The 24,241-nt window shown below is 47.8% G+C and overlaps 1 protein-coding gene across 1 annotated transcript in view; it reads right to left on the bottom strand.

Annotated features, from left to right (window-relative positions):
* Positions 1-23,561, bottom strand: part of LOC139228898 (segment polarity protein dishevelled homolog DVL-1-like) — a 160,749-nt gene extending 137,188 nt beyond the window's left edge. The window contains exon 1 of the mRNA XM_070860395.1: positions 23,320-23,561. Coding sequence (XP_070716496.1) covers positions 23,320-23,489 — 170 coding nt within the window. The 5' untranslated portion in view covers positions 23,490-23,561. The remainder of the gene's footprint in view (positions 1-23,319) is intronic.
* Between the last annotated feature and the right edge of the window lie 680 nt (positions 23,562-24,241).

Genomic DNA, 24,241 nt, shown 5'->3' with positions numbered 1-24,241 from the left:
GGATTGTACCTCGAAATATAAAGCAAGCAAATGTATTGAACGGAACTGCCGTCAGCATCCAAATGTATTGTATGGAATTGCTGACCACATCCAAATGTACTGAACTGCTTTTCAATGTATTGTGCAAATTTTTATATGAATAAAGTATATTTTGAAATTTTAAAAAATCACTTCCTCCCCTTTGCGATAAAGGCCAACATTCCATTACCCTTTTTGGTAACTTTTTAAGTGATTTGTTTACTGTATCTGGACACCTTGCACTTGAACCCAGAATGGCTGCTTTTACAGCAGATGACAACACAGTGTGAACACTGCAATGGTTCAGTGGAGAAAGGCAGTGGGCCATACAGGCCGCAAAGTCCCAGATTTGATTTGCAGCATGTGCTGAGTTTTTAGATCTCAGGCGGGCCAGTAGACGGGGCGATATAGACAGACCCAATACTCCTGGGCTAGGGAGGGACTAATTATTAATTCAGACATAGCCGTCACTCCTGATCTCACAGGAAAGTGCAACCCGGGTGAGGACAGAACCAGGCTGCGGCTACGAATCCCGCCCAAGGGAGGAGGGCAGAAAACTGGAGGAGAAATTGTTTTGAAGCGGTCTGTCTGACAGTAAGGGTCTGTGTGCTTTCAATTGAAACCTTGGGTGCGCAAAATCTGTGAGAATGCATTTAAACACTCAAAGAAAGACTTAGATTTATATAACACCTTTCACGACCACCAGATGTCTCAAAGTGCTTTACAGCCAATGAAGTACTTTTGGCACACAGTAGTCTAATACAATGTAGCTTCATGTTGATATAATTAGAAAAGCAACAATGTTTTAAATAAAAATGGTCTGCTTCACAAAAGTCTGCAGTCAGACCACTGACCTTTCCTCCGAATGGGAAATGATTCAAACTCTAAAGGTCAGCCCAGGAAAATCAGAACTTCCAGCAGCTTCTATAAACTCTCATTCTTTGCCTCACCCTTGTTCAGCTCTCCTAATCTCTTCAGATTTGCTGTTGCTAATGACACACAGCAGGATCTTGGGCCAGACTGTATGGTGATGAGCTCTACTGTAATGGGGTAATGCTGATAATCACAATAAGTCAAACACATGCAACCCCCAAAAATGCCCGGGCAAGGTAGTCACAGGAGCTGAGGGTTACAGAACTGCCCTCTCAGTACATGTGATCCAACCCACATACATGACTCTATTGGGCAGGGTTCCTCCATCAATTAAATCTGCTGCAAAGTCAATCAATGGGCCCAGAGCACAAATCAGCCTTAGCTTGGAGGGGAAGAACTTTATTCAGCAAATGAGTCTCATCCAAAGTGTAACCGACCTTTATCTGCAAATTCTGACAATTAGACCGTTTAAATATTAAATAGAGAAAAACAAAGCCATTGTTTTCGGTCCCCACCACAAACTCCATTCCCAAGTCACCGACTCCATTCCTCTCCCCAACTTCTGTCTGAGGCTGAATCAGACTGTTCGCAGCCTTGGTGTCATATTTGATCCTGAAATGAGCTTCCGACCACATATCCGTGGCATTACTAAGACCAACTATTTCCACCTCCGTAACGTCGACCATCTCCGCCCCTATCTCAGCTCATTCACTGCTGAAACCCTCATCCAAGCCTTGGTTACCTTTAGACTTGATTATTCCAACGCACTCCTGGCTGGCCTCCCAGGCTCCACCCTAGTTCACCCAAAACTCGGCTGCCCATGTCCTAACTTGCACCAAGTCCCGTTAACCCATCGCCCCTGTGCTCGCTGACCTACATTGGCTCCCGGTTAAGCAACGCCTCGATTTCAAAATTCTCATCCTGGTTTTCAAATCTCTCAATGGCCTCGCCCCTCCCCATCTCTGTAATCTCCTCCAGCCCTTCACCCCTCAAGATATCTTTGCTCCTCTACTTCTGCCTCTTGAGCATTCCTGATTATAATCGTTTAACCATTGATGGCCGTGCCTTGGCCCGAAGCTCTGGGATTCCCTCCCTAAACCTCTCGCCTCTCTTTCCTCCCTTAAGATGCTCCTCGGATCCCCACTTTATGTTCATTCCTGGGATGTGAGCGTCGCTGGCAAGGCCAGCATTTATTGCCCATCCTTAATTGCCCTTGAGAAGGTGGTGGTAAGCTGCCTTATTGAACCGCTGCAGTCCATCTGGTGAAGGTTCTCCCACAATGCTGTTAGGGAGCGAGTTCCAGGATTTTGATCCAGTGATGATCATGGAACGGCGATATATTTCCAAGTCAGGATGGTGTGTAACGGTGAGGGAAACTTGCAGGTGATTGTTGTGTATGGAGAAAGTGTCAGACTGAACACTGTGAGCTCAAAGTGTGACCTTAGTCTTTTATTGCAGGTCTCCAGAGTACCTCTCCAACCTGTGAAGCCTCCTTAAATACCTGTGCTCCCAAGGGATTATGGGATCCCTTGGGACTCCAGGGGATGAGCCCTCTGGTGGCTGTAGAGAGTAAATACAAGTCCACATATATAACAACATTCCCCCCCAAAGTCAATAGTGTAACTATTTACAATGTGAGTCGATCTGGGGCCCTTCTTGCCCTGGTTGATTGTCTCGGTGTGAAAGCTGGTGTTGTTGAATCTTTTGTTGGGCCATCGCTGGGCTGCTGTGCAGCTGGCCTTGCTGGGCTGCCTGGTGTGTTGGGCCCTGCAGGGCTGCTGTGGATGATAGGTTCTGCTTCGTGGTCAACCGTGATGTCGGTTGCCACTGGTGTGTATGCTAGGGGATCAAAAAAAGGTAGGGTCCAAGGTGGGTTACTCAGGATAGTCCGTGAATCTGAGTTTGATTTGATCCAAGTGTTTCCGGTGAATGAGTCCACTTGAAAGTTTGACCCGAAACACCCTGCTCTCCTCTTTCCCGGCACTGTCGTGGCCAAGCAACTTGGGACCTTGTCCATAATTTAATACAAATACAGGGTCATTTCCATTATCATGGTATGCACTTTGTTAAAGCCGCCTGCTCTCTACCTGTTCATGTAGATCAGGATGAACTAACGAGAGCCTTGTCTTAAGTGCTCTTTTCATGAGCAGTTCAGCAGGTGGAATCCCAGCGAGTGAGTGGGGTCCCATGCGGTAGCTAAGCAGGACTCGGGATAGGCGAGTCTGCAGTGAGCATTCAGTTACCCTCTTCATGCCTTTGCTTGATGGTTTGCACTGCTCTCTCTGCCTGACCATTGGACGCTGGTTTAAACGGGGCAGATATGACATGTTTAATCCCGTTACGGGTCATGAATTCTTTGAACTCAACACTGGTAAAACATGGCCCGTTGTCGCTCACCAGGACATCGGGTAAGCCGTGAGTGACAAACATGGCCCGCAGGCTTTCAGTAGTGGCAGCGGACGTGCTAGCCGACATTATCTCACATTCAATCCACTTTGTGTACGCGTCTACAACCACAAGGAACATTTTACCCAAGAACTGGCCTACATAGTTGACGTGTACCCAAGACCATGGTTTGGAGGGCCAAGACCATAAATTTTAGCAGCACCTACCTGGGTGCATTGCTTAACTGCGAGCATGTATTACATCTGTGAACGCAGGACTCTAAGTCCGCATCGATACTGGGCCACCACACGTGGGATCTGGCTATCGCTTTCATCATTACGATGTCTGGGTGGGTACTGTAGAGGTCATTGATGAAGATGTCTCTGCCCTTCTTGGGGACCACTACTCGATTGCCCCACAGAAGGCAGTCTGCTTGTATAGACATTTCATCTTTGCGCCGCTGGAACGGCTTTATCTCTTCCTGCATTTCCACTGGGACACTGGACCAGCTCCCGTGAAGCACACAGCTTTTGACTAGAGATAATAAGGGGCCCTGGCTTGTCCAGGTTTTGATCTGCCGGGCAGTGACGGGTAATTGCTCACTCTCGAATGCTTCCATAACCATGGCTAGATCTGCGGGCTGCGCTATTTCCACCCCCGTGGTGGGCAATGGCAGCCTACTCAGAGCATCGGCGCAGTTTTCTGTGCCTGGCCTGTGGCGGATGGCGTAGTTGTATGCAGACAACTTGAGTGCCCATCTCTGGATCCAGGCTGAGGCTTTGGTATTTATCCCTTTACTCTCGGAAAACAGGGATACGAGTGGCTTATGGTCAGTTTCCAATTCGAATTTTAGCCCAAACAGGTATTGATGCATTTTCTTTACCCAACAGACACACACTAACGCTTCTTTTTCAATCATGCTGTAGACTCTCTCAGCCTTAGACAGATTCCTGGATGCACAAGCAACCGGTTGCAGTTTCCCAAAATCATTAGCAATACACACCCGATGTCATATAACGACGCATCACATGCTAGTACCAAATGCTTAGATGGATCATACAACACAAGCAATTTGTTTGAGCATAACAATTTTCTCGCTTTTACAAAAGGCATTTTCTTGGCTTTTGCCCCAAACCCTTTCGCCCCCTTTTCGTAATAAGACATGTCGTGATTCTAGCAGTGTGCTGAGACCCGGTAAGAAGTTACCAAAGTAGTTCAAGAGTCCCAGAAACGACTGCAGCTCCATCACGTTCTGTGGCCTCGGTGCATTCTCGATTGCCTCAGTCTTCGCGTTGGTGGGCCTGATGCCGTCCGCCGCAATCCTCCTCCCCAGGAACTCCACTTCAGGTGCCAGGAAAACGCACTTCGAGCGTTTTAACCTGAGCCCCACGCGATTGAGTCAACTAAGAATCTCCTCCAGGTTCTGCAGGCGCTCGACTGTGCTCCGACCTGTGACCAAGATGTCATCCTGGAAGACCACGGTGTGCGGGACCGACTTCAGTAAGCTTTCCATGTTTCTCTGGAATATCGCCACCGCTGATCGTATTCCAAACGGGCATCCGTTATAAACAAAAAGACCCTTGTGCGTGTTGATGCAGGTGAGAGCCTTCGATGATTCCTCCAGTTCCTGCGTCATGTAGGCTGAAGTCAGATCCAGCTTCATGAACGTCTTTCCTCCCGCCAACGTTGCAAAGAGGCCGTCGGCCTTTGATAGTGGGTATTGGTCCTACAGGGAGAAACGATTGATAGTTACTTTGTAATCGTCACAGATTCTGACGGTGCTGTCTCCCTTGAGGACTGGGGCAATAGGACTGGCCCACTTGCCGAACTCGATCGGTGAAATGATGCCCTCTCTTTGCAGTCGGTCTAGCTCGATCTCTACCCTTTCTCTCATCATGTACGCTACTGCTCTCGCCTTGTGATGGATGGGTCGCGCCCCCAGAATTAGGTGGATCTGCACTTTTGCTCCTTGGAATTTCCCGATGCCTGGTTCAAACAGCGAAGGAAATTTGTTTAAGACCTGGGCACACGATAGCGCTCGGACGTCGTCCCACTGCTAGCGTATCTTTCCCAGCCAGTTCCTGCCGAGCAGCATGGGACCATCGCCCGGTACCACCCAGAGTGGTAGCTTGTGCATCGCTCCATCGTAGGAGACCTTTACGGTAGCACTGCCGATTTCAGGAATCAGTTCTTTCGTGCAAGTTCTTAGTTTCGTGCAAACTGGAGTTAAGACTGGCCTTGAGGCCTTGTTGCACCACAACCTTTCTAAGGTCTTTTTGCCCATGATGGACTGGCTCGCGCCATTGACACCGGGAGTCCATTTAGTTCAACATTCAGCATTATCGGGGGACAATTCGTGGTGAATGTGTGCACCCCATGTACCTTGCCTCCTCTATCTGAGGCTCTGGTTCGTCGTGATCCTCCGTGGATCTGTCCTCCTCTGCAACATGATGGTTTGCAGGTTTAACAGGCTTAGCAGCTCGTCTGCACACTCGTTGGAGGTGTACCATTGTTCCACAGCCCTTGCAAACGTACTCTTTGAATCGGCATGAATGGAAACGATGATCACCCCTGCAGCGCCAACAAGGTGTTAATGGCCTTGCATTCATCATCCTTGATGGTGGACTCAGTCATCTGCAGGTATGTGTAACCTGCCCTGTACGTTATGATTCGAAAACAACATCACTTTGTTCACAGTATTTGTAGCAGCACCTGTGTACTGAGAGATTTGCTTCGTATTACTGGTGGCAATGAACGCCTGGGCTATTGCTATGGCCTCACTCAAGGTTGGGGTCTCTACAGTCAAAAGTTTGCGAAGTATGGTTTCCTGGTCAATGCCAAGTACGAAAAAGTCTCTGAGCATGTGCTCCAAATGTCCTTCAAATTCGCAATGTCCTGGCAAGGCATCTTAGCTCGGCGACATAACTCGCCACTTCCTGGCCTTCGGACCTTTTGTAGACGTAGAACCGGTACCTCGCCATCAGAACGCTTTCTTTTGGGTTCAAATGCTCTCGGACCAGTGTGCACAAATCATCGTACGATTTCTCCCTGGGTTTCACTGGAGTGAGCAGATTCTTCATGAGGCCATACGTTGGTGCCCCACAGACGGTGAGGAGGGTCGCCCTTCGTTTGCGAGTGCTCTCTTCCCCATCTAGCGCGTTGGCCACGAAGTATTGGTCAAGTCGCTCCACAAAAGTTTCCCGATCATCTCCCTCCGAAAATTTCTCCAGGATGCCCACTGTTCTCTGCATCTTTGGGTTCGCTATCTGTATTTCGTCGCCAGTTGTTATGTATGGAGAAAGAGTCAGACTGAACACTGTGAGCTCAACGTAAAGTGCGACCTTAAGTCTTTTATTGCAGGTCTCCAGAGTGCCTCTCCAACCTGTGAAGCCTCCTTAAATACCTGTGCTCCCAAGGAATTATGGGATCCCTTGGGACTTCAGGGGATGAGCCCTCTGGTGGCTGTACAGAGTAAATACAAGTCCACATATATAACAATGATGGTGTTCCAATGTGCCTCAGTCTGCAACACAAATAACTGGCTTGCGAGTGATGTGTTATTGCAGGTAAAGGTGTGCAGTCAGCTCGCATCGACATTTACAAGCAGGGAGTTAAAGTGGAGCTTTAGTTGGACCGTGTGCTGGAATACTGTGACAGCACAGCAACTTGGGAGTTGGAGAGCTTGAGCTCTTAATGCTGCAAACTGGGCATCTCCCTGGATATAACACACGTCCTTCAAGCCACTGTCTAACACACACATACGTAGTTGCGGTAAAGAGGAGAAACAGGTTAACACAAATCAGCCAACATCACGGATGTGTTAGAAATGACATTTGTGATCAGGAAATGAGAGATAGAAGTGTAAATCTATTTAAATGCGCCAAGCTGTATTTATTGGGTGATCGGCCACCAAACGCAGTCTGAGGCAGCGAGAGGGTTGGATCCTGCCCAATCCATTCTGCTCATTAGTACACGGCAGTATATGGAAAGGCTTGTATTAACAGTGAATATTTGCTCAGGCACTGACTCATTGCCCACATTTCCAATGCCAGGGATAGCTGGAAGTTGTTTAACAGGAATGACTGTGCTCACTCTTAGGATTCCAGGGCACTACCATTAGAAAAGAACACACTATTTCCTCCCATTCCCTCCTAAAGGTGCTGACTCTCACTGGGGTTTAGCTCCTCATCTCCTGAAGTTAATGATTCTCACTGGGGTTCAGGTCCCATCCTCTCCTGAAGGTGCAGACTCTTGTTGGGGTACAGCCAGCCTCCATTATTAACCAACCTGGCCATTCTTGGTCTGTAAGTCTGGACAGTGAGGGTTAGGGGGCTGTTTCCCTGTGGAGGGATCACAGTCTACATACACTTGACAATCACATACACACACTTTCCAGCAAGGGCCAGTGATCAAGAGCATTAACCCTGTCTGGTTTATTCCCCTCCCTAACTTAGGGCACTGAGGTCAATTGTAGCCCTTAGTACGATCCCAGCCGAGATCAGCTAACTCAGCACAGACCAGGGATAGAAAGGTGGGACTGTCCTGGTGTGTGGCTCAGTGCCACAGTAGATGGTGTGGGAGTTGTGTGGGTGTGGGGGTTGTGGTTGGTGTGCTTGTGTAGGGTTGGGGGTGTGTGTGGGGACGAGCTTTGCTGTGCACTACAGTGAATCTGCAACACAAGGAACATACTCAGTTTAAAAGAAAGTGAAAGCCCTCGAGAGTGACACTGTGAGCTCTCTTTCCACCCCCACTCTGTAGTGAGTGCAGAACTCAGCAGTGGGAAGCAAAACTCCTGACATGCCACAGACAGTCTTACTTTGGCTACTGGATAACTGTAGGCGGGGGGCGGGGGAGAAAGAGGTGTAAGTCACATCTTTTATATCCTCTTAAGCAGGGTGTGAGGCGAGCTGGGGATCCTTGTGCTCTAGACAATTGAATAGTGATGCATGGTGGGATCGCCTGCCCCCTTCTATCTCCCTCCTGCTCCATGAGCTCGTCTCCAAGCCCCTCCACCCTCGCTCACTCCATCCATCAACACAGCAGATAAATGGAGCTGATTACGAGCTCATGAGCTCCTGACAGGCTCCATAGATTGGGTAAATTTACTACCGCATTTTGCAGGAGCCCATCTCAGCACTCTACTGTCCTTCCCATGTTAGGCTGCTGGTAATACATGGGCTCGATTGCCAAGGTTATGCACACACATTTGAAAGATAATTCAATGCAAGCATACGGGCCACAATCACTCATTCTTGGTAATGGGTCTGACGAGATTGTGTTATGGAGTATCTGCAACGAGCTCCCTTTATAGCTTTGATCAATCACCATCAACATAGACAGTATGTCACAACAGCGCTGTTTAAGGGCCAACACACTCAAGAGACACACAACCTTCTCCTGCCATACACCACTATTTTCATCGGATCCATTCAGTTCCGCTCCTCCAAAGCTAATAAGCATTTCCAGCTTGCAAATCTCCCACAGCACGTAACACAACACAAGGCAATATATGTAGTCTTAACACAGCACAGGGTGGAGGTGCACTGTACAAACTAGCAGTACATGGACAATTTAAACAGGGCAAAGGGCTGAGTGTGTGTGGCGAGGTAGCTGGGGCCAAGTTACTGAGCTCAATCTGAGCTCACTAATGTACACAAGGCAGCAGTATCCTCATTCACACATGGACGCAAGAGCTACATGTCAGAGAGGGGAGAGTAGCTGCCCTCGATCAAGACAGTGTTCAACAAAGTGTGGCACCAAGGAACCCTAGGAAAACTGAAGTCAATGCAGATGGAAGGGAAACGCTCCCGTGGTTGGAGTTATACCTGATGGAAAGGAAGATGGTTGTCAGCGGTCAGTCTTCAAAGTCCCGGGACATGGCTGCAGGAGTTCCTCAGGGAAGCATCCTCACTAACCACCTTCATTAATAGGTAAGGCATCGGATTGCTCACTGATGATTCCAGTCTTCAGCTCCAATCATAATTCCTCTAATAATGAAGCAGCCCATGCCAGCCTACATCATCATCATAGGCAGTCCCTCGGATCAAGGTAGACTTGCGTCCACTCCTGAAGCGAGCTCATTGGGGCTGAACAGTCCAATACGAGAGCCACATACTGTCACAGGTGGGACAGATAGTTGTTGAGGGAGGGGTGGGTGGGACTGGTTTGCTGCACGCTCTTTCCGCTGCCTGCGCTTGATTTCTGATAAAAGCATCTAAGTTCCTGGGCAACTATGGCGGTGCGGCGTTCCGGCCTGTCGCTGTTGGGGTTGTCCATGAGGGTCCTGACATTCCAGGTCCTGAACTTCATGTTAACGGAGTGGAAGATGCCTGTGCGCGAGTTCTTTTAACGTGGGGTGGTCGCTGCACACCGGCTACCACACGGACTTAGCTGAGCAAGGTCTTAGTCCACTGGAGACCAGGCACTGCTATATGGGCCAAGTTGCCTACAGCGAGATGTTGGCCACAGGCTCGGCTCTGGGTAACGCCCTTGGTGGTAGGTGGTCCGAAGCCTGGTTAGGGGCAGGCATTGGGTGACCAGCCTACAGAAGGACCTGAATAACATCCAGGCTTGGGCTGACAAGTGGCACATAACATTCATGCCAAGTAATGACCATCTTGAACAAGCAAAAGCCATTAACATTGTTGGGGGTTACCATTGACCAGAAGCTTAACTGGACCAGCCACATCATCACTGTGGCTACATCAGGTCAGAGGCTGGGTATTCTGCAACAAGTGGCTCACCTCCTGATCCCTCAAAGCCTTTCTGCCATCTACGAGGTTCAAGTCAGCAGTGTGATGGAACACTCACCACTCACATGGATGGGCACAGTCTCAACAACACTGAAACTCGAGACCATCCAGGATGGAGCAATTAGTTTGATCTGTGCCCCGGCACTGGAGTCAATATCCACCCCCTCTCCCATCAGCCCACTGTGGCTGCAGTGTGCACCATATACTGGATGCAGCAACTCATTAAGGTTACTTTGACAGCACCTCTCAGTCCTGCGATCTCTACCACCGAGAAGGACAACATCAGTAATACAATCACCTCCAACTCACACTGTGGTTTAAACACATATCGCCATTCCTCCTCCTTCGCTGGGCCAGTATCCTGGTATCCCCTTGTAACCCTAACAACATTGTTCAAGGAGAAGTCCCACCACCACCACCTCAGGGAAAACTGGAGATGGGCAATAAGTCTGGCCAGTGTTAAGAACATTTGTAAAAACATATTCATTGGTCATTAATCTCATTGTTGTTCGTGGGATGCTGTTGTTTGCAAAATGATGGCCACGTTTGCCTTCATAACAACAGTGATTGCACTTCAGAGTAATTCATCGTATGCGAGGTGTTTTGGGATGTGACTGAGTGTCCTGAACTACAGACCTCAACCCTTCACTTTGATTTCCGGATCCAAAAGAACCCTCACAATCAGTGAGCAAATCGGCATCTCCTAACTTGCTGAACTGGCCCCATGACACAGCTGGTCACTTGTTACTGTGTGGGCAAACAAGGGTCAAAGTACACCTATAAAAGCACATGCAGATTATAAGCCACTCAAAACTCCTGGCTAATCTTTTTTGACTGTGGTGCACTAACCAATGGAACTCATGTAAATGTGATTAGCTTTTCTAGTTAAAGCACAATTACTTAATGTACTACGTAGATGTGGAGACTGTATAGGGAACAATTTTAAATCCAACCCAGACAGCTGCTGTACACACCAGGGAGCCTCCTCTCTAAATAAGGCAGTACATTTCCAACCTAGTCCCAGTGCAGCAAAAATTGCACCATTGCTCCACTAATTAGCATTCGCCCGACAATCTCAGGGACTCGGGAATGGAAGAATCAGCTTAGTGCTGTGAAAGATGTTTTCCTCACACTGGGCATAACATGATGAGTATCTGATCTGTGCCACACTCCGAACTATTGGTTGGCAATAGTTATTCCAGTCCCTGTATCATCCAACCATGATAGGCACAACTGAAGTCTAGGGATGCAGAGACCGAAGGTTCTTTTTATTAAATTAAAACCTTTTTCACCTCCCCATGCCAGGTATCATTTGCTCACTTAGAAGGTGAGTGAGCAGCTTAGAGAACTCCATTCCTCACTCTTAGCCTGGCTGTGAAGAGGAGCAGAACATGTCTTTTGATCTTTCTGCTCAGTGTGTGCAGTGTCTGCCTCTGCTGAAATGTTGGGGATGATTTTAACTTCCCCTGACAGAAATCAGGCAAGGGGTTGGGTGGGGGGGGGGTTAGGGAGTCACTTATCTACTTCTTTCCCCTCCTGATCTGACAGATTGCAAATTTAAATTGCAGGCAGCCAAGCCGGCGGGGACCTCTTTAAATATGCAGATGCAGCCTGGCTGACATCATCAGGGCCAATCTGCAGTTTTTTCTCAATCTCTGCTGTCTTCATATTTTAAATGTTCCACATAAAGATCACCAAGTGTAGGCTTTGCCAAACCACTGTTGTTAAAAAGACAGTGTGAGACTCACTGGAATTCAGTTCTGTGCCACAGTTTTAAACTATTTATTTATTTGGATGTCGCTGACAAGGCAGCATTTATTGGTCATCTCTAGTTGCTCTTGAGCAGGTGGTGATGGGCCTTCTCCATGAACCGCTGCAGTTCTGATGAAGGGGCCACTCCTGAAACATTAACCTGCCTTTTCTCTTTCCACATGCCAATAGAGCTGCCATGTACTTCTAGGATTCAGGTTTGTACCTCTTTACTTGCACTCGGCCCTGCTGTTTTGGCATGTGGGTTCGATCCCTGCTCTTTGTGGCTTCTGATCCGTTATGTTGCTGTGCGAAGTTGGCCAGTGACAGCCACATCGAGAGGGAAGAGGGGATAATTCTGCTGTATGTTGTCCCAACACCCCACTCGTGCTCCTTCATGTGGATGTCTCCGAGTGGGACTGGCAGAGACCTGCCCTAGTCCTGCAACACCTCAGATTTAAAATTCTCATCCTAGTTTCCAAATCCCTCCATGGCTTCAACTCTCCCTATCTTTGTAACTTCCTCCAGTTCTACAATCCTCCGAGACCTCTGGCCTCCTGCGCATCTCCAATTTTCATCACTCCACCTTTGGCGGCCTTGCCTTCAGCTGCCTAGGCCCAAAGCTCTGGAATTCTCTCTCGAAACCTTTCTGCTCCTCTCTCCTCCTTTAAGCCACTCCTTAAAACCTACTTCTTTGATCAAGCTTTTGGTCACCTGTCCTAATATCTCTAAGTGGCTTGGTGTCAAATTTTGTTTGATAATTGCTCCTGTGAAGCGCCTTGGAATATTTTACTCCAGCTGTATAAATGCAAGTTTCTCTCTCTCAGTTACAGTCCCACGAGATCGAAGAAGAAAAAGAAGCGAGGGAGTTTACTCTGAAATGTTTTTAAAAGTTGGATAAAGTTTCAGCCATCTGGACTGTGGTCGTGACTCCTTTCGCTGCAAGCTTTACGAGCTGTTTCTGAGCACCATAGAGTACAATTGGGCAGAAGTGGTTAGTGCAAGTGTGGGCTGCATCTTTAAAAACAAACATGGGGAGTATTTTTATAACCCGAGCTTGCAATACTACGTGTAAGAATGTTAGTGACAGACAATTGCGAGTTGGAGAACAGAAGGCATGGAGAACACAGGATATGGTTCCTTAAAATAATGAAAAGATGGAGTGAAAATCGAGGCAAGCAGTCTCTCATCTGATAGCAAAATACGAGGCTGGAGTCTAGTTAAAGGTTCCCAGTGAGCTAAGGAGGGCACTGATAAAGCCGAATCCAGTCAGGGTATGATGCCCCAGCCAGTTGAATAGCCTGCTGGCACATTATCTAGACTCACACATGAAGAACGGCCACTTGGGCAAAGTGCCAGAAGAGGAGAGAACGATGTTCTGTGCTCCCAAATCTCACCCAGCACAGGATCATGGCACACACCCCAACACAAACGAGCAAGATCAGGGGGAGGCACGAGACCAGGTAGAATAGCAAATCAAAGGCAGAGATCAATGCAGTGGCTTTCTCCCCAACCTCCAGTCTGGCCAGCTGCTGCCAGCACTCTATTTTTACATTAAATATCATCTATAATTGATTCTGTGGCCACAGTTTTCCGATCCCTGCCTACAATCTTTCTTCAGGAAGCTTTTCTCCATCGTTATGGTTACAAAGGACTTATTTTCTTGTGCGCTTACATCATTTTGCTGCATACATTAATTTAAAATAGATTCTGGTGCGCTTACTCTCAGACTCACCCCCCCCACCACCCCCGGCCCCTGCCAGCTGCTATAAATGCTTCATATTCAGTGATATACTTGACCAGAATGTATATGTGTGCTGATGTAATGGTTCCCTGGCCACTCCGCCTCCCCTGCACCAACATTCGGTCCTTCCCAGTGTGAGCCATCAATTAGATTTTCATTCACAGGAAGCTGGTTCTTGAATTTTAACTGGAGGAAATGAATCTGAAACAATTAGAACACAACTTCATTGTGAAACTATGCATGCCCTCTTCACCTCCACTTACTGCTCTCCTCCACAGTTTAAAACATCAAGGAGCAGTGACTGACCCTGGACTGTATGAGATAGTTAGATGCTGCCTTCACCAAACTGAGACGTCTCAATTGCTGTCATCACTGGCCTGCCCTCGCCACACTGCACACCCTTCAGTTACTTGAAACTTTGGAGCCCCAATACCCTCACCGCACCGCACCACCCTGGAGCAGCTTCTGCCCACATTATCCTGCGCAGTCAATTTCAAACCACATGACAGTCTTGTACCTCCCAACCTAATCAATTGGCTCCAACTGCACTAGCCAATTAGATGATCTGTTACTGCTCATGCCCTCCTTCCCTATCAGTGATTAATCCATGCCCCCGCCAGTGACCAATCCCTGCCCCCCGCCAGTGACCAGTGACCAATCCCTGCGCCGCCCCCCCCCATCAGTGACCAATCCCTGCCCCCCCATCAGTGACCAATCCCTGCCCCCCCCAATCAGTGACCAATCCCTGCCCCCCCAATCAGTGACCAATCCCTACCCCCCCAATCAGTGATTAATCCCTGCTCCCCCATCAGTGACCAATCCCTGCTCCCCCCATCAGTGACCAATCCCTACCCCCTCCATCAGTGACTAATCCCGACCCCCTCCATTAGTGACCAATCCCTGCCCCCCCATCAGTGACCAATCCCTGCTCCCCCCATCAGTGACTAATCCCTACCCCCTCCATTAGTGACCAATCCCTGCTTCCCCCCATCAGTGACTAATCCCTGCCCCCCCAATCAGTGACCAATCCCTACCCCCTCCATTAGTGACCAATCCCTGCTCCCCCCATCAGTGATCAATCCCTGCCCCCCACCATCAGTGATCAATCCCTGCCCCCCTCCATCAGTGACCAATCCCTGCCCCCCACCATCAGTGATCAATCCCTGCCCCCCTCCATCAGTGACCAATCCCTGCCCCCCACCATCAGGGACCAATCCCTGCCCCCCACCATCAGTGACCAATCCCTGCCCCCCACCATCAGTGATCAATCCCTGCCCCCCACCATCAGTGACCAATCCCTACCCCCTCCATCAGTGACCAATCCCTACCCTCTCCATCGGTGACCAATCCCTGCCCCCCCCCCATCAGTGATCAATCCCTGCCCCCCTCCATCAGTGACCAATCCCTACCCCCCTCCCCCATCAGTGACCAATCCATGCCCCCCTCCATCAGTGACCAATCCCTGCTCCCCCCCCATCAGTGACCAATCCCTGCCCCCCTCCATCAGTGACCAATCCCTGCCCCCCTCCCCCATCAGTGACTAATCGCTGCCCTTCATCAGTGACAAATCCCTGCTCCCCCCATCAGTGACCAATCCCTGCCTCCCCCCCCCCTCCCCCATCAGTGACCAATCCCTGCCCTTCATCAGTGACAAATCTCCGCTCCCCCCATCAGTGACCAATCCCTGCCTCCCCATCAGTGACCGATCCCTGCCCTCCATCAGTGACCAGACCCTGCCCCCTCTATCAGTGACTAGTCCCTGCCCCCTCTATCAGTGACCAGTCCCTGCCCTTCATCAGTGACCAGTCCCTGCCTCTGGAACTTTAGCGTTTCATTTCAAAGCCTCTTAAAACCCTCTCTTTAATGAGGGAGTGGACACCCAACCATCCCACTCACCCATGCTTGCAGTTGTCCTTCTCCCCATTAAGTGTCCTCAACTGTTGTCCTACAGGAGGGTTCTGTACAAACGCGAGCTGTCGTCAAGCGAATGAGAGAATGCCCCGTAGAACAGTTCTTCAACTGAACACAAGTAACTGGACAGAGATGGGCACCAGCCTGGAGCAAACTGAGGAATATGGTGGGAAAAATTGCAATAGGACAAGGGAAAGTCAAGCCCCTAGATTTGATATTACTCATGAGCTGACGAGAGGTTTTATTTTGGATGTGGGTCAGTGAATGCAATTACCAGCCCAGGTCTACAGTACCCACTATGACATTTTAAAAATGTTTATCTGCACAAGTTAACGCTTGGGGTGTTAGCACACACGCCAAACACACCGGGGCAGAAGTTCCAGCCTCCCGGGTCCGTACGGAGTGTGTACGGACCCGGGAAGGCACCGTAAAAGCCGGTTTTCAGCGCACAATGCACATGCGCTGAAAACCGGCTTTTCCAATCTGTAAAGCTCCAGCTTGACAAATCTTCCATATCTCGAGAGCGAGGACATTTGTAAGGCCAAGATTGCGGTATTTACCCATATCTTGCCCAAAGTTCCTGAAAACTCTTGCGCCTGATAAAAGCAGATGCATAAAAAATAAAATTTAAAAAACATTTTTTTTTAAAAAACCCTGCTCATGTTAAATTTATTTTAAAGCATAATTAAAAAATTTTAAATTGGAAAAATATATACTTTTAATAATACATAAATAACTAATTTAAATTAATGTTACATGTGTAGTGTCTTTTTTCTATTTTTTATTAATGTTGTGTGTGTTTGTGGGGGGGGTTCTCATTCATAATAAGTTGGAGTTCCCATTATTATGAATAAGAACATGCTTTACCTAATTGGCTGCCCAGAGCCATGTGACTGCAGCTCCAGCCCTGCGCACGTCCTGACGTACATGTGCTGCGATGCGCAGTCAGTGGAGGCCTCAGGACCGGGAACCCACGTGGGCGTAGCAGGTTCAGGTAAGTGCACTGCTTTTTCAAGTTTTTTTTACCCGATTGCCCGTGGGAAGCAGCCAACCGGGATTTCTGGGCCTCAGTGTTACCACACAGGCCAAACACACAGTGTTATCTACAGGATAACAACACATAGGCCAGAGTGTTACCTACAAGATAACACGTAGGCCACACACAGGCCAACACTTAAGATAATGCACAGGCCACAGACAGGGTGTTGCCTACAGGATAACAATGCATAGACCTGAGCGTTACTCACAAGATAGTGCACATGCAACAAAGTGTTTCCTGCAGAATAACAGAGTGTTACCCACAGGCCACAGTCACCAGCTAGTCAATACTCACCAACTAGGCTCACATATGAAGAATGGCTACTGAAGCAACCAATGAGCAGTGCGAGGCATGTGGTACATGGCACTGCCGTTTGGAGACAAAGACATCAGATAATAAGCACCAAATCAAAGCTCCCTGTGCAGCCCCAACAGGAACGGTCACTATTTGTAGCATCACCTTACTCTCCATGTTTTATCTGACAAACTAAGAATATAATGATATATTATTTACAACTTGCAAATGCCTCCTTCACTGCCGCTGGAAACTCAGTTTATAAATTATAAATCACAAGCACTGGTGCCAGCCCCATACTGTGCAACAGACAGCAGAAGTCAGAAACTGTAGGGCTTATCTTCATTGTGGGGAGGGAGATAGAGGCAGGATGGCCTCATTTGTATCAGGGGCCGTTTCCCCAAATTGCGGCACCTTTTAATGCATCGGCGCTGTAGGTATGTGGCAAATGTTCGACAAAATATGATTTGAACCAAGTCCCATTTACCCATCACTCCTGTGCTCGCTGATCTACATTGGCTCCTGGTCTGGCCACACCTCAAATTTTAAATCCTCATCAGTGTGTTCAAATCCCAACATGGCCTCACCCCTCCCCATCTCTGTAACCTCCTCCAGCCCTACAACCCTCCAAGATCTCTGCACTCCTCCAATTCTGGACTCTTGTGGATCATCGATTTTAATCGCTCCACCATTGGCGGCCATGCCTTCAGCTGCCTAGGCCCCAAGCTCTGGAAATCCCTCCCTAAACCGCTCTACTGCTCTAAGTCTCTCACTCTCCCTCTTCCTTTAAGACGCTCCTTAAAACCCATCGCTTTGACCAAGCTTTTGGTCATCTGTCCCAGTATCTCCTTACACAGCTCGGTGTAAAATTAAGTCTGATAACGCTCCTGTGCAGCGCCTTGGGACATTTTACTATGTTAAAGGTGCTATATAAATGCAAGTTGTTGTTGAAGACTTGCCAGTGCAATGTACTCTGAAGGATGCTCAGAGGGACAGAACCCTACAGATCTTTCCACATGCCGTGAAAGCAAAGATTCTCAAGCAATCTTCAAACAGTAACTCCGCAATGACTCAATAAGCCAGCGACGACATTATTAATAAATATTATAAATATCAATAAGGATATTGGACAATTTTAAAAGCTGATACCTTTGAGAAATGATTGAAACTTAAATAATGCCGGCGAGCTGTGTAAAGGACAGGTGAGCTCTGTGCTCGCACTTCATACGAATTCTCAAACCTTGCTACTGACCTTTGCCCCCAATCCTTGCTGACACACAAGGGCACGTGCGAGTTTCTACTGGTGCCCTAGCCACCATCGCGTCAGTGACCAGGACTTGTGTACTGAAAGATTGAAGACCTAGCAACGAGTGACTGACGGTGTGAAACGGCCTTCATACAATCTGGCTCTGTTCCCAGCTCTTCTGCCAGTGTGCTCTTACCATTAATGGCACTGAATACCATTTCCACCCATGGCTCAGTGGGGTAAAGACAGAATGTAACAGAGCCCTATAGATGGGAAGGTTCCAGGTCTAAAGACGGTCTGGGCTCAGCTCCCTCCCATCACACCAAGAGCAAACATTAGCCAGCACTCCTGCTCCACTGCAAGGTGCACAACAGAACATCAGCTGGGATCGGACTCAGAAGAATAAATATAATGGAAGGGCAAATCCATCTGAAGAAAAGATTATGGAGAGACGTACTGTAGGGTGGATAGGAATGAGATTAAGAAAAAGGATAGTCAGAAAAAGGGAAAAAATATGAAAAGGTATTGAGGAGTATGAATGAGTTAGGGTTGCCGCATTGGTGAACAGAGGCACTAACTAGAATGAAGGGACATGATGGTAGGGTCCTGAAGAAAACTTGGCCTCAGCCAGGGCAAGATTGGCAATGAAATATTCCTGGCTATAACATCTCTAAGTGAGATAGAAAAGGAAAACTGGAGAAGGGGTTGTCTTATAAATTAATCACAGCCATAGAAAGGAAGGGTTTGTTGATAGCATTGGTCACAGTCTTGTCTCACTGGATCGGTTATTGTATTGAGAGCAATGTTCCCTCTAAACAGCGCAGCCGCGCAGTGATGCAAAAGGTCCCGCGCAAGCCGCTCACCGGCTTTTACATTTAAATTTCTGCGTATGCGCGGTATTTACAATGACCACACATTAAAGAAACAGGCCGCGCAGAACAAAGTGCAGCTTACAGGAAACAATTGATTGATAGTACATTGTAGACTGGCCAACAGTGGGGTTTGTAGGCAGGTTTGTTGTAGCAAGAGTGTAATAAGGTGGTGTGTGAACAATCCTAGGGTAGACTGCGATAGGACAACATTTATGGTCATAATGCGAATTCTGGTTAATGAAGCAGGACCAGTGAGTGACCTGAACGTGCGAGAACTTGGGAAATATTGACCATAATCGAGCAAGGGTTACATTGAAAACAAATAGAGGAAGAGAAAAGTCGCAGATAAAGGTGTCGGACTGGAAAACAGCTAATTCCAGTGGAACCTAGCCCAGATCAATAAAGTGGAAAAGAATGGCAGATCAGACAGCAGACCAGAGGATGAGCTATTTAAATACGAGATGAATAATATGAAGGTTAAATACCTCTGCTAGAAGAAGGGAGTGTCAAAGGCCAGGGTTCCAAGTGGCTGTCATAGAAGATCCTCGAACATCATTTAACAAGGAATTGGATACGTATTTGAAAAAGCACAATATAAACGTGTGCAAGGAAAGGGCAGTGTCCTAGGCCCAACTATCTTTAGCTGCTTCATCAATGACCTTTCCTCCATCATAAGGTCAGAGTGGGGATGTTCGCTGATGATTGCACAGTATTCTGTTCCATTCACAACTCCTCAGAAAATGAAGCAATCCATGCCCGCATGCAGCAAGGCATGGATGGCATTCAGGCTTGGGCTGGTAAGTAGCAAGTAACATTCACATCACGTAAGTGCCAGGCAATGACTATCTCCAACAAGCGAGCATCTAACCACCTCTCCTTGATATTCAATGGCATCACCATCGCCAAATCCCCCACTATCAACATCCTGAGGTCACCATTGACAGGAAACTTAACTGGACCAGCCACATAAATAATATGCAACAAGTGCAGGTCAGAGGCTGGGTATTCTGCGGCAAGTGTCTCACCTCCTGGCTCCCCAAAGCCTTTCCACCATCTGCAAGGCACAAGTTAGAATTATATGGAATACTCTCCACTTACCTGGATGAGTGCAGCTCCAACAACACAAGAAGCTCGACACCATCCAGGACAAAGCAACCCGCTTGATTGGCACCTCATCCACCATCTTCAACATTCACTCCCTTCACCACTGGTGCACCGTGTCTGCAGTGTGTACCATCTATAAGATGTACTACAGCAACTCGCCAAGGCTCATTGGAACAGCATTACCTGCAAGTTCCTCTCCAAGTTACACACCATCCTGAAGTATATCGCCATTCCTTTATCATCGCTGGGTCAAAATCCTGGAACTCCCTTTCTCACAGCACTGTGGGAGTACCTTCACTGCAAGGACTGCAGCGGTTCAAGAAGGCAGCTCACACCACCTTCTCAAGGGCAATTAGGGATGGGAAACAAATGCTGGCCTTGCCAGTGACGTCCACAGCCCGAAGTGAATAAATAAAAAGTTAATACTGGAAGGAAAAAAAATTGCAGGGATATGAGGAAAGAGCGGGGGAGTGGGTCTAATTGAATTGCTCTTCGAAAGAGCTGGCGCAGACGCGATGGGCTGATTAGCCTCCTTTTCTGCTACACTATTCTAAGATTTTATGAAATGGGATTAGAGTAGATAGTTCAAGATCAAGCATTAGCAATTACACAGACACAATGGGCCAAACGGCCTCTACTGTGCTGCAAATTCTCATTTGCAGTAACATACAGTGTACTGTTATTCAAACAAGTGATTAACTTGATCCCAATTTGAGTACACCTACAGTGACTGCAGTCGACATTTTCTTTGTGTAACATGTTGGAGCAGTAAATATATTACATTTAATTATGATTGGATGATTATCCAATAATGATCGTACCTGGTGTACAAAGTGTCTCTTCACCTGATCTGATTCCACACCTCATCCTGAGACCAGCTATATGTAGCGCAGCACTGTTTGAAAAGGATTGGGGTTGAGCGACTCTAAACCCTGCTCCCACACACCTGCATATTATTTCCATTTTCTACTTTCTCTCTCTCTCTCTCTGGCGCTACTTATTCCCAAGTTTGCTTGATTATATTCGCAAATTACATGGTTAAAGAGTAATTAAAGTGCAAAAATAGGCCATTTGGCCCAACAGGTCCATGTCAGTGTTTATGCTCCACATGACCCTTCCCCCTCTTCATCTAACCCAATCAACATATCCTTCTATTCCTTTCTCCCTCATGTGTTTATCTAGCTTCCCCTTGAATGCATTTATGCTATTCGCCTCAACTCCTCCCTGTGGTAGCGAGTTCCACATTCTAACCACTCTCTGGGTAAAGAAGTTGTTCTTGAATTCCCTGTTGGATTTATTAGTGACTATCTTATATTTATGACCCCTAGTTCTGGTCTCTCCCACAAGTGGAAACATTTTCTCTACATCTATCCTTTCATAATCTTGAAGACCTCTTGGTCACCCCTCTGTCTACTCTTTTCTAGAGAAAAGAGGTCCAAGCTTGTTAAATCTTTCCTGATAGGTATAACCTCTCAATTCTGGTAACATTCTAGTATCTAGCCGGGTGATTTAAAAGCTAGTATTGGTTACCAAACCTGTCAAGATTTAATTCTGCTCTCAGTAACCTCTCAAAGCTCATCTACAATGAATTACTTTGAAGTTTGTTAACAAATATAGCAGCATTGGCCAACTGCAAGGATTGTAAAAGAAGCCAGGACAAAGGTCGTTTACTGGACTGGGCAGGTAAGAGGATGCAGCAATTTATTGCAGAAAAGAGCATTTTGGGCAGAAAAACAAGGCAGGACCCTGAAGGGTGTGGACGGAGAGAGACCTGGGGTTTAAACTCAGAACCCTGGAAAGTGAGTGCAGGTATTATAAATGGGTTTTAAAAATGGGACAGAGTGTCCAAGAGTAAAGAAGAAATGATAAGTGTATAAAGTATTGCTTAGACCACAGTTAGAGACTGTGTGCAGTTTTGGGGCCCCATAATATAAAGGACATTAAAGCCATAGGTAGCGTACAAAGAAAGCTGTGGCTCAGTGGGTACCACACTCGCCTCTGAGTCAGAAAGTGATTGGTTCAAGTCCCACTCCATAGACTCGAGCCCCATTATCCAGGCTGACATTCCCAGTGCAGTATTGATAAGAGTGGAGGTGCCGTCTTTCGGATGAGATGTTAAACCAAAGCCCCATCTGCTCTCAGGAGTATGTAAAAGATCCCGTGGCACCATTTCAAAGAGGTGCAAGGGAGTTCTACCTGGTGTCCTGGTCAATATTTATCCCTCAACCAACATCACTGAAATTAGATTATCTGCTCATTATCATATTGCGGTTTGTGGGATCTTGCTGTGCGCAAATTGCTGCCATGTTTCCAATATTACAACAGCGACTGCACTTCAAAAACCTTAAGTGACTGTAAAGCTCTGATATCTGAGGTTGTGAATGGCGCCATATAAATCCATGTCTTTCTTTCTTCTTTAAATTAATTAGGATGATGCCAGGGGATGGGAAACTATAGTTATGTTGAGAGACTTGAGATACTGGGACTATTTCCACATAAACAGAGAAGGCTAAAAGGAGATTTATTAGCAGTTTTTAAATTTATGAAGGGTTTTGATGGAGTGAATAGGGAAGATATTCCCTATGGTTGGAGAGTCAGTGATGAGGGGCCATTAATTTTAAATTATCACAGAGTGAGGAGACAGGTTAGGAAACATTTCTTTACACTGAGGGCTGTCGGAACGTGAAATGTTTTGCCACGGGAGCGGTTGATGCCTTAAAAGATGTAATGGTCTGTGCAAATTGAATAAATATTTGAATCAGAGGAAGGTACACGGCTATGGCGAGAGGCCAAAACAGAAGGATCAGTTTTGGAATCAGTCACAGAAACAATGGGCCAAATGGGCTCCTTCTGTGCTGCAAACTTCTGTGGTTCGACGGTCCAGTGCATTCACTTATGTATACAAATGCAGACACCATTTGGCTCATAATAAGATCCCACAAATGAATGAATGGGCTTTACTAGGTTTCTGGTGGTGTTGGTTGAGGGATGAATGTTGGCCGGAACACCGGGAAGCCACAGCAGCAAGCAGAGGGACCGCAGTTTACACCCAAGACACATTATTCTCAAGCACCTCACAACAAATAGTGAGCACCGCACGGGACACAGACCCGCTGCATTCACACTCACAGCCCTGGCTTTGTACAAATCTCCCCCCATTACACCCTCCGATCCCCGGGATACAATCCTCGGGAGCCCCGGTCGCGGTGCAAGAAGCGGGCGGCCGGAAGCCGCGTCCCCCTGGCAACACAAGCGGCCCCCGCCGGGCTCCGAGTCCGCCCGAGGGAAGCGGCCGACCGTGACCCGGAGGCGTTGCGGGGCCCGGAACTCACCCGAAGTCAAGGTCCATGGACTTGAAGAAGAATTTGAAGCTGCTGCTCGGCCTGTTGTTGAGAACCTGCTTGAAGTGACCGAGAGTGACCCGGTCCGGCGGCACCGCCACTTTCACCAAGTACGGTGTCTCCTCCTCATCCATGTGGTAAATTATCTTCGTCTCCGCCATCGGGGGGGTCAGAAACCCGGCGGCAAACCCGCTGCCGCCCGCCTTCCTTCTCCGTCTCACCGGCTCATAGATGTGGGAAAACCGAGAAATGTCAAACTCGACAGCGCGGCCTAGTGGACAGGCCCGGCTCCTCCCGCCCGCGTCCGCACCTCCCTCCCCTCAGCTCCTCCCGCCCGCGTCCGCATCTCCCTCCCCATAGCACCATAAGAAATAGGAGCAAGAGTGTGCCTTTTGGCCCCTCTAGCTTGCTCCACCATACAATAAGATCTTCAACCTCAACTCCACGTTCCTGCACTATCCCCATATCCCTGTATTCCCTTAATATCTAAAAATCGATCTCTGTCTTGAATATACTCAATGACTGAGCCTCTCTGTCTTGAATATACTCAATGACTGAGCCCTTTGGGATAGAGAATTCCAAAGCTTCACCACCTTCTGAGTAAAGAAATGTCTCCTCATCTCAGTCCTAAATGGCCGACCCTTTATTCTGAGACTGTGACCCCTGGTTCTAGACTCCCCAGCCAGGGGAAACATCCTCCCTGCATCTACCCTGTCAAGCCCTGTAAGAATGTTGTATGTTTCAAGGAGATCACCTCTCATTCTTCTAAACTCTAGAGAATGTAAGCCTAGTCTACTCAATCTCTCCTCATAGGACAACCCCCCCTCATTCCAGGAATCAGTCTGGTGAACATTTGTTGCACTCCCTCTATGGCAAGTATATCCTTCCTTCGGTAAGGAGACCAAAACTGCAC

This window comes from Pristiophorus japonicus, chromosome 18, assembly GCF_044704955.1.
Source record: "Pristiophorus japonicus isolate sPriJap1 chromosome 18, sPriJap1.hap1, whole genome shotgun sequence".
Classification (NCBI taxonomy): Eukaryota; Metazoa; Chordata; class Chondrichthyes; family Pristiophoridae; genus Pristiophorus; species Pristiophorus japonicus.
This window is presented reverse-complemented; position numbering and strand designations above follow the sequence as displayed.